This window comes from Triticum urartu, chromosome 1A, assembly GCF_056163025.1.
Source record: "Triticum urartu cultivar PI428250 chromosome 1A, HENAU_Tu73, whole genome shotgun sequence".
NCBI classification, from domain to species: Eukaryota; Viridiplantae; Streptophyta; class Magnoliopsida; order Poales; family Poaceae; genus Triticum; species Triticum urartu.
Genome location: NC_141873.1, coordinates 151,713,883 through 151,725,312, shown reverse-complemented (window position 1 = coordinate 151,725,312; position 11,430 = coordinate 151,713,883). Strand labels below are relative to the sequence as shown.

Sequence of the window (11,430 nt, the reverse complement as noted above, 5' to 3'; positions counted from 1 at the left end):
CGACCGAGCATTCCACCACTTAGGCATCATTCGCAACCCGGATATGCCCGTTAGTAACCCTTATGGTAGGATAGGTCGTGTACCCCTATGCGAAGTCGAGTCCTTGTAATGGTTCATATGAAACCATGTAGTATTGTGTTTGCTTTTGATGTGTTTGATGGACGTCATACTTTCCTTCAGGAACTTGTAAGCGACTACATCACCCATTTGGATTTTAATGAATGTGTTTGGCCTTTTGGCCCTTGCATGAAAACAATTAGTGTCATACCAACCCCCTTACTAGGCGTCCCATCTATATTGCTTTCCCCATCTTTCCCCAATTATGAGACCTTGACCGCTCCAACAGGATGCCTGTTGTAACACGTACTGGTACCTCTACCCAGCAGCAAGAAGCCGAAGCAGGAGCCAGTCAGGACCAAACCCAAGGACAAGCTCCACCACCGCCACCACCTCCAAACATGGACATGGCTCAGCTTCTCCAAGCCTTCCGAGAGGAACGCCAAGCCAACACTACAGCCCTCCAGATGGTTGCTCAAGCCGTCAACCGCCAGCCGGCGGGAAACGGCAATGGACGTTCCACATTGGTGGAGTTCAAGAAGCATGCACCACCCACCTTCATCGAGACTGCTGAACCCCTGGATGTAGACGACTGGGTCCGCACCATTGAGGATCTGCTGGAACTAGTCGGATGCACTGAGGACCGTGAGAAGGTGGCATATGCTGCTCACTGTCTCGGGGGAACTGCTAGAGCTTGGTGGGATGGATTCAAGGCCATGCATGCTGAGCAAAACATCACTTGGAATAACTTCAAGGCAGAATTCCGCAAGGCCCACATTCCTTCCGGAATCATGGCCATCAAGAAGCGTGAGTTTCGAGCCCTGAAGCAAGGTAGTAGCACTGTCATGGAGTACATGTAGAAGTTCAGTGTTCTCTCAAGGTATGCCCCTGAAGATGTCAACACTTATGCTGCCAAGAGGGAGCGCTTCATGGAAGGCCTTAACCAGACTCTGCAGTACTCGTTTGTTGTGTGTGACTGCCCGACCTTTCCTGATCTGTTGAACAAGGCACTCATGCTTGAAGACAAGCGACGTGCTTTGGATGATACCCGTAAGCGCAAGATGATCAGCAAGGGTAGCTCCAGCAACCAGAAGCCTCGCCCGTGGCAGCCCGCCCCGGTCAAGCCAACCTATCAGCAGCGAAGAGCTCCTGCACCCCGCACCAACTATCCACCTCAGCAGTATGCCAACCCCAGGCCAGCTTACAACAACCCCAATAACAATGCCGGCAAGAGCAGCAACCCCAACCAAGTCACTTGCTTTGGATGTGGTCAGCCAGGACACTACTCCAAGAATTGCCCCAACAAGAAGCCCGACGCCCCGCGCCCCAATGCGCAGAACCCAGGACAAGGCCGTGGAATGCCACCAAGGAACCAAGCTCCCCGCAACCCGCCCAACAACGGCAAGGGTCGTGTGAATCATGTCACTGTAGAAGAAGCCCAGGAAGACCCGGGCGTCGTGCTGGGTACGTTCCTTGTCAACTCAGCACCTGCAACTGTCTTGTTTGATTCTGGAGCCACGCATTCATTTGTCACCCAAAAGTTTGCATTAAAAATTGGCATGACCCCTACACCCCTGAATAACCCTATGGTGATACAAACCCCCGGAGCAGAGATGAAAGCCAAGATAGGATGTAAAGGAGTCAGGATTGTCATTAATGGGGTAGACTTCCTAGCAAACCTTATCATCTTAAGATCACAAGGCTTGGATGTGATCTTAGGAATGAATTGGCTCATCAAGCACCAAGGCTTGCTAGATTGTGCCAACCGGACTGTCACTGTAACCAATGACCAAGGAGTCGAAGTTAAATTTGCCTCCAACCCCTCCTCTGCTCAAGCCAACCAAGTCAACTCTCTGTCAGAAGTTGGATTGGAGCAAGTGCCGGTAGTATGCAAATACCCCGATGTCTTTCCTGATGAGCTACAGGGAATGCCTCCTGACCGAGACATTGAGTTCATCATCGAGCTCATACCCGGAGCAGGACCCATCTATAAGAAGCCGTATAGGATGGGATCAGAAGAGTTAGCAGAATTGAAGAAGCAACTGGAAGAGAAGTTGAGGAAGGGATTTATCCGCCCTAGTGCCTCCCCTTGGGGATCACCTGTTCTGTTTGTGGCAAAGAAGGATGGTACCATCCGCTTATGCATTGACTACCTCTCCCTCAATGAAGTTACAATCAAGAACAAGTATCCACTTCCCAAGATTGAAGATCTGTTTGATCAACTCAATGGGGCCAAGGTGTTCTCCAAGATTGACCTCAGATTTGGGTACTACCAGCTGAAAATCAGACCCCAAGATATTCCGAAGACGACATTTGTAACCAGATATGGCCTGTATGAGTGCATGGTCATGTCCCTTGGATTGACCAATGCCCCAGCTTACTTCATGTATCTCATGAATAAGGTCTTCATGGAATATTTGGACAAGTCTGTCGTTGTCTTCATTGATGACATTCTTGTCTTCTCGAAGATGGAAGAAGAGCACGAGCAACACTTGAGGATGGTCCTAGACAAGCTTCGAGAGCACCAACTGTATGCCAAGTTCAGCAAGTGCGAATTTTGGCTGCATGAAGTTGGATTCTTGGGTCATGTTTTGACCGAAGAAGGACTGTCGGTCGATCCCGCTAAGATTGAATCCGTGGCTGAATGGCAATCCCCAAGCAATGTGAAGGAAGTCAGAAGCTTCCTCGGACTTGCAGGATATTACCGCAAGTTCGTTGAAGGATTCTCAAGCATTGCACGACCCATGACTCAGCTCTTGAAGAAGGACAAGAAGTTTGAATGGACGCCGAAGTGTGAAGAGAGCTTCCAGGAGCTGAAGAAGAGACTGACCACCGCCCCAGTTCTGGCCACACCAGATATACACAAGGAATTTGTGATATATTGTGATGCGTCGAGAACCAGACTGGGAGGTGTTCTGATGCAAGAGGGCGGAGTCGTAGCTTACCTTTCGAGGTAACTACGACCTCATGAAGAGAACTATGCTACTCATGACGTCGAGTTGGAAGCTATAGTTCATGCCCTGAAAACATGGCGACATTACCTCCTAGGGAAGCGGTGTGAGATATACACGGATCACAAAAGTCTGAAGTATATTTTCACTCAGAAGGAATTGAACATGAGGCAAAGAAGATGGCTAGAGTTGATCAAGGATTATGACCTTAGTGTTCAATACCACCCTGGAAAGGCTAATGTGGTAGCAGATGCATTAAGCAGGAAGGCTTGTTCCTTGAATGCTATGCTTAAGGAAAGGCTACCCGCCTTGTATGAAGAACTTGAAAGCTTCGGGTTGGAACTGGTTGCACCAGGATTCTTAGCCAACCTTGAAGTCAAGCCTACCCTGATGGATGATATTAAGGAAGCTCAGAAGGGACACGAGAGTATTGAAGGCATCAAGAGGAAGATCAAGGCAGGCAAGGCCCCAGGATTCTCAGAGGATGAGCAAGGAATTGTGTGGTTTGGGAATTGCATTTGTGTACCCAACAAGATTGAGCTCAAGAATTTGATCTTGCAAGAAGCTCATGACACCCCGTATTCCATCCACCCTGGAGGAACCAAGATGTATCAAGACCTAAAGGAAAGATTCTGGTGGCATGGCATGAAGAGAGAGATAGCCACTTTCGTCGCTAAGTGTGACATATGCCAAAGGATCAAAGCTGAACATCAGCGACCCGCTGGATTGTTACAGCCTCTCTAGGTGCCTGAATGGAAATGGGATAAAGTCGGAATGGACTTCATCACTGGATTATCCAGGTCAAATAAGGGACATGACTCCATCTGGGTCATAGTCGACCATTTGACCAAAGTAGCCCATTTCATTCCTGTCAAAACGACTTACAAGGGAAACCAGCTAGCCAACCTCTACATCAACAGAATCGTAAGCCTTCATGGTGTTCCCAAGGAGATTGTGTCAGACCGAGGAACCCAGTTTACCTCAAGGTTCTGGAAGAAGTTCCAAGAGACCATGGGGACCAAGTTGTCCTTCAGCACTGCTTTCCACCCATAGACCGGAGGTCAGACAGAACGAGTGAATCAGATACTCAAAGACATGCTCCGAGCCTGTGTCTTAGCATATGGAGCTAGGTGGGAAGATTGCCTCCCTTTCGCCGAGTTCCTCTGCAACAACAGTTATCAGTCAAGCCTCCAGATGGCACCATTTGAGGTGTTGTATGGGCGCAAGTGCCACACACCCCTCAATTGTTCAGAAACCGGAGAAGGACTAGTCTTTGGGCCCGATATCCTCCGTGAAGCAGAAGAGCAAGTCCAGCTTGTCAGAGAGCGTTTGAAAATTGCCAAGTCAAGGCAGAAGAGCTACGTTGACTCACGTCGGAGAGACATGACCTTCCGAGTTGGAGACCATGTCTATCTCCGGGTCACACCTCTCAAGGGAACCCAGTGCTTCCATGTCAAAGGAAAACTCGCACCAAGATACATCGGCCCCTTCAAGATCACTGACCGACGAGGAGAAGTGGCTTACCAGTTGGAACTGCCACCTGAACTACCCGATGTGCACAACGTATTCCACGTGTCACAACTCCGGAAGTGTCTCCAAGTCCCAGACAAGCCTGATCTTTATAAGGACGTAAATCACCAAGCCTTTGACCTCCAGCCTGATTTGACTTACCGTGAGAGGCCCGTCTGCATTTTGGATGAGGCTGAGCGACGCACTCGAAGCCGCGCGATCAAGTACTTCAAGGTCCAGTGGAGCAACCACACTGAACAAGAAGCAACCTGGGAACGTGAAGACTACCTTAGATCCGAGTTTCCGTATCTCTTTAAAGCCTAGTTTAGGAATCTCGGGGACGAGATTCTTGTAAGGGGGGTAGGTCTGTCACACCCTGCATTTTGTAACATGTCATTTGCATTGATAAAGCAAGAAAAGTTGGGCCAACAAAAACTTTTGCATTATTTGGCTTTTATTTTGGAGTTGGATTTCTCTGTGTGGTTTTTCAAGTGCTCTTTAGAGTCAACTACTCCACCTTCTGTACTTCATCTCCTTGCCCAAACTTCTGCGCAATGATCATGCCATGTGTATAGTACAATATAGTATTTTCTTACAAAAATAATTTGGCCAAATAGTATTTTCAAAAATTAGTTTTCCAAAAACCCTTGGATTGAGGTTTGCACTGCAAGTACCTGATTTGGGGTATGAAAAATCTTTAAAAAGGTATATTTGAAACCTATTAGATATAGGATTCCCATAAACCCCAAAAATATAATTTTAAAAGTTATTTTCCTATTTTATTTAAAAGCTTTTTCTTAAGGCCAGAAATGGTCTTTAATAGGGAAAAATTATTTTATTATTTCAAAAATATTTTACAAAAATCAGGGAAACTCAGTGGGCATATATTTCCCATATATAAGAGTTTCAACATATGGTCATGATCAAAATATTGGACAAAACCTCCCAAAACCATTTCTGCCCATTTCAAGGATTTGAAATATTTCTACAGGAAATATTTTCATAAAAATCCAAGAAAAATCCAGCAAGTCACAAATGCATATTGTGACCACCCTGCAAAGCCTCATGTCAATCAAGGTCATTTTGTTTCACCAAAATGCCCCAAAACCCTCTCTGACCAGAATCAAATTTGAACAAGTTTGTACTACGAACTTTCTCCCCTTGACCCCAACTTTTGTGATCATGTTCACATGAACAAATGAGGCCACTACACCAAGTAGTGCATCAAGGAGAAGTGTTATGCTCAACTAGATCTACATAAGTCCATTTTTGTTGATTTCTAGGGTTTACAAAAGTTGCATTGGCAACTTTGCCCAAATGAACTCAATCTTGGTGGAACCTCTTATTTTCTCAGGCCATTTGACCCTGTCAAGCCTCATGACAAGGGAAGTCCATTTGCTTGCCCAAACCTACATCAAACACCTTCTGGCAGAAACTTAAAATGCATGTTTGGGCTTCTTCCACTAATCCAAATGAGTTCTCCTCTTTACCACACCTCCTCCTAACCTCCCTCTACCTCTGGCATTTAGCACAAGTCAATCCTTATTGATCAAGGGGATGGAACCACCAATTTTCTATTCTGGACAGCCCCATTTCCACTCTTCTCCTTCGTCTCTCTTCACCCACTGGCCATCCAAAGCATCCAAGGCCAAGATCCCTTCCCTAGCACCCCCCAAACACTACTGGAGATGCAAGGGCACGCCCACAAGCATAGAAAATGGCCTGGACAGCCATATGGGCGCTCAGGAGCGCGCTACAGTGCGCTCCCGCACTGTAGCCGCCCCCTGCCAAGCACCTCCGGCCACCTCGGGCCTCCCTAGCGTGCCCGACGAGACGTCTTGGCGTCCGGGACACGGCAGCTGGTCGGCCCCCTCCTCCCTCTCTCTCTCCTGCCCCTGCTCGCACGCGCACCAGCCGCCCGAGAGCTCCAGTGAGCGAGCTCACACGCGCGACGTCTCTGACCCCTCCCCGCTCCCCCTCTTCCTTCCCCTAGCACTGGACCAGCCTCACAAGCACCCCAGACACGGCGCCATCTCCTCCCGAGCCCTGTGGCGACGCGCAGAAGCCCGCCGGCGCATGGGTCCATGGCACCTCGCCGTTCGCCTATTTAAGGGCCTCCCCGAGCCTCCCCCTCACCACCACTCGCTCCTAACCCCTCCAAATCAGCCCCCTGTGCCTTCCACTCTCCTTCAGGAGCACCTGAGCTCGAGATCGTGCTCGAGCTCCGTCGCTTGGGCTCGCCGGAGTTCGCGAGGTATAGGCCTCCCCCGTTCCTCCTCTGTCTTGATCTGGAACCCCTGCAGCCCTCTGATCCTTTCCCCCTTGTTTCTGTTGGAAATATGCCCTAGAGGCAATAATAAATTGATTATTATTATATTTCCTTGTTCATGATAATCGTTTATTATCCATGCTAGAATTGTATTGATAGGAAACTCAGATACATGTGTGGATACATAGACAACACCATGTCCCTAGTAAGCCTCTAGTTGACTAGCTCGTTGATCAATAGATGGTCACGGTTTCCTGACCATGGACATTGGATGTCATTGATAACGGGATCACATCATTAGGAGAATGATGTGATGGACAAGACCCAATCCTAAGCATAGCACAAGATCGTGTAGTTCGTATGCTAAAGCTTTTCTAATGTCAAGTATCATTTCCTTAGACCATGAGATTGTGCAACTCCCGGATACCGTAGGAGTGCTTTGGGTGTGCCAAACGTCACAACGTAACTAGGTGGCTATAAAGGTACACTACAGGTATCTCCGAAAGTGTCTGTTGGGTTGGCACGAATCGAGACTGGGATTTGTCACTCCGTGTAAAACGGAGAGGTATCTCTGGGCCCACTCGGTAGGACATCATCATAATGTGCACAATGTGATCAAGGAGTTGATCACGGGATGATGTGTTACGGAACGAGTAAAGAGACTTGCCGGTAACGAGATTGAACAAGGTATCGGGATACCGACGATCGAATCTCGGGCAAGTATCGTACCGCTAGACAAAGGGAATTGTATACGGGATTGATCGAATCCGCAACATCGTGGTTCATCCGATGAGATCATCGTGGAACATGTGGGAACCAACATGGGTATCCAGATCCCGCTGTTGGTTATTGACCGGAGAACGTCTCGGTCATGTCTGCATGGTTCCCGAACCCGTAGGGTCTACACACTTATGGTTCGGTGACGCTAGGGTTATAGAGATATTAGTATGCGGTAACCCGAAAGTTGTTCGGAGTCCCGGATGAGATCCAGGACGTCACGAGGAGTTCCGGAATGGTCCGGAGGTAAAGAATTATATATAGGAAGTGCTATTTCGGCCATCGGGACAAGTTTCGGGGTCACCGGTATTGTACCGGGACCACCGGAAGGGTCCCGGGGGTCCACCAGGTGGGGCCACCTGCCCCGGGGGGCCACATGGGCTGCAGGGGGTGCGCCTTGGCCTATATGGGCCAAGGGCACCAACCCCTAGAGTCCCATGCGCCAAAGGGACAAGAGGAGGGGAGAGTCCTAAAGGGGGAAGGCACCTTCGAGGTGCCTTGGGGAGGATGGACTCCTCCCCCCCTTGGCCGCACCCTTCCTTGGAGGAAGGGGCAAGGCTGCGCCCTCCCCCTCTCCCTTGGCCCTATATATAGTGGGGGGAAGGGAGGGCAACCATACCTAAGCCCTGGCGCCTCCCTCTCCCTCCCATGACACATCTCCCTCCTCCCGCAGCGCTTGGCGAAGCTCTGTTGGAATCCCGCTACTTCCACCACCACGCCGTCGTGCTGCTGGATCTCCATCAACCTCTCCTTTCCCCTTGCTGGATCAAGAAGGAGGAGACGTCGCTGCTCCGTACGTGTGTTGAACACGGAGGTGCCGTCCGTTCGGCGCTAGGATCATCGGTGATTTGGATCACGACGAGTACGACTCCATCAACCCCGTTCTCTTGAACGCTTCCACGCGCGATCTACAAGGGTATGTAGATCTACTCCTCCCTCGTTGCTAGATGACTCCATAGATAGATCTTGGTGACACGTAGGAAAATTTTGAATTATTTCTACGTTCCCCAACAGTTTCCCCTCTCTGTAGCTGCAGGAAACGGCCGGAGTCACCGCCTCCCGAAGCTCCTCCGCCGCAGCTCCTCGTCGCCGGCGAACCAGGCACCCCCGCCAGCCAAGTCCACCACCCACCGACGTGCGACAGTCTCCTGACGCCATCCCCGCAATCGCCGGAGCTCGCCGTGTCCTGCATCGTCGCCGGTGAGCATCGCGACCCCCTTGTCCACGGGTTAGTGATGACAGGTGGGCCCCGCCTGTCATCCTCTTCCTCATTCCCGCGCCCCTCTCTCTCTCTCTCTCTCTCTGTCCTGCAGGCCAGGAAGAATTCTTTGGAGACGAACATGCGAACTAGGATGTTTCCCAGTCAGAATGCCTGTAGGGTTAAGGCAGATGGCATGGGTTCTACTTATCGACGGAGATTTCCGCTGCTTAAGTTTATTTGGCTTTCAGCCCTTGTGGCTTTATCTATGTAAGACTTGACCATAATGGTCATAATTTGTGTAAGATGATATGTATGGATGTAAGACTCTTGTTATTCAGCTTCTGTGTGTTCAGTGAGCATTGATCTCTGGGATCACTGTACACGTGCATTCGGTGATCTCGACTTATGAGTCGGGGTCCCCACACAAACCCATGGTTATTGGCATTTGTTTCTCTTGTAATGATATTGATATGCCCCCTTTGCCTCATTTATCTCATATGCCATGCCATGACCACCTAGCCTCGGATATGCATTGTTTTGGATGTTCTCCATTTTCTCCATATGATGTTTCCACTATTGCTCATGAGGACACCCCCATAGTTTCCTCATACATTTTGATGTGTCATATACTTGTATGCTAGATTTGCATCCAAATCATGTTATACATAACAACTATTCTTTCATGATGGAGGACATGTTCATATACCATGTTTACAATTTATTTGAGCATGTCCTCCATCATGATGGAGGACATGTTCATATACCATGTTTTGCATTACACATGATGATTGAATCTCATACTTGTATGTGTCTTTGTAAGCTTGATGGAGATATTGCTTGTTCTTGCCATGTTTTCTTGGTGATCCATTCCTATGATGACACCTTGATCTTACTTTGTGTCCGTGCTTGCGATATGTCATGTGCATTACCTATATCCACTATTCTCTCACATGACATGATCGCCATGATTTCCTCTAGTGTGTTGCATCTTCGCTCCACTAGTTTGCACGACATGATTGATATACTTGCTTATGTCGCATCACCTATGATTCATACTTTCTTATTTCATGCGGTTGATGACAACCATCTACATGCTTTGCACATGATTGTTATTGCTTCTTGTCACATATCTCCATATGTTGCCTCTCTCATGCTGGATGATAAGCCATATATTGAGTGCAACAATGACTTACCTCTTGCTAATGAGATTGCCCCCATAGCATTCTCACATATATTTGGAGATTTTGACCTATTTCTTGTGAAGCATGCTTGTCTTACGTCTTTGCACCATATACCTAGTGCCATGAATATATCCATTGTCGCATCATATTATTCATGCACTTGTGCTTCTAATGGTTATGTGCAAAAGAAGAGAACCATCATGATGGATGATGTGTTTATCTACCATGTGCATATGTGCTTTGTTTTGTTGTGTGCATGTGTAGGATACTTGGACTTCATGTCGACTTCCACATCACGTGAGTTGACCATTCGAGCTCTTGAGAGCGAGGCTCATACATTCGAGCACGACTCACTTCTACACCACCTTTCCTACCACTTCGGCATTGTGAAGAATGCACAAGGACACGCCTTTGAGGTGACATCTTTCTTGAACATGGATACTGCGGATCATACTACTTGTGTTGCTTGCACCATGAGACTTATTGTTCATCTTGGACCACTTAATTGCACACATTTTAGAGATCTTGCTTCGACTTGTCATTTTCACCGTTCCATGCATCCTGATATATATGCCTTGTGTGTTGCATCCAATTCTTCGATTATTTGCTCCTATCATATGCTTGGTTGCAACAATATCATTTCTTCACATATGCCATGTCCCATTGCTTGTCACTTGAATGACTTGATTGCCTCGCACATGTTGCAAAATTGCTATCTCATTTGCGTTGTGAATGGTTCTTATGCATACCATAGACCATTTGTTGAGCACTTTATGAATTCTTGCTATGACCTTGAGGTAGATGCTTGTTCACTTATCAAATATATTTGCATCTGCACCTCCCATTTGCATGCTTGTGTCCATGATGTCTTTGCTTGTGCTCAATTATATGCTTAAATGCAATGACACACTTCTTTGTCAAACCATATGCTATGCTTGATGACAACACTTGTTTGGTGCATCACCTCTTGAATGCTTGGTTTTGCTCTAACGCTAACCACATTTGTTTTTCCAAGTGTTTCTTCTACTTGCTCCTTTTGCAGGAATCACAAGACGATGCGACATTGGAGAGTGCCCATTTCGAGCTTCAACATGATAAGTGTTTGGTGGTCGTTCACTTCTACACGGCGACGCCCTCTCTTTACCATGGTGATGATGATCATGATCCGTGGAAGGATCTCTCCCAAGGGGGGTGGTAGATGATGCGGAGCATCCCTCGACCATCACCATGGACGCATACCACCACCGCAAGCATGGAGAGAACCTATGATGGGAGCTCACGCGCGTGCCGTTGAAACCAAGGTTAACTCCTTCCTCTTCGAACTCCATTTGATTTCACATGTGAACCGGGTCCTACCTCAAACGGAGATATTATGCACTCTCAGGTACCGAGCAGATGACCGTGTGGAGGCAAGGACGAAGACCCAAACACACAAGAAGAAGGACAAGGAGAGAAGCATCAAGACGTGCGAGGAGACGAAGCTCC

General features: G+C 48.1%; 1 protein-coding gene across 1 annotated transcript; it reads left to right on the top strand.

Annotated features, from left to right (window-relative positions):
• The first annotated feature begins 458 nt into the window (after positions 1–458).
• Positions 459–11,143, top strand: LOC147990424 (uncharacterized). The gene is made up of 5 exons (XM_087538218.1): positions 459–888; positions 952–2,482; positions 8,594–8,763; positions 10,210–10,361; positions 10,988–11,143. The coding sequence occupies exons 1-5, from the start codon at positions 459–461 to the stop codon at positions 11,141–11,143; spliced, it is 2,439 nt and encodes an 812-aa protein (XP_087394344.1).
• Positions 11,144–11,430: the final 287 nt, after the last annotated feature.

What these genes read in the sequence shown, in the direction of transcription:
- LOC147990424 (XM_087538218.1), top strand. Translation starts at nt 459, where the DNA reads ATGGACATGGCTCAGCTTCTCCAAGCCTTCCGAGAGGAACGCCAAGCC. An exon ending in TTCATGGAATATTTGGACAA is followed by an intron (nt 2,483 to 8,593) that starts GTCTGTCGTTGT and finishes CCCTCTCTGTAG; the next exon opens with CTGCAGGAAACGGCCGGAGT. An exon ending in CACAAGGACACGCCTTTGAG is followed by an intron (nt 10,362 to 10,987) that starts GTGACATCTTTC and finishes CTCCTTTTGCAG; the next exon opens with GAATCACAAGACGATGCGAC.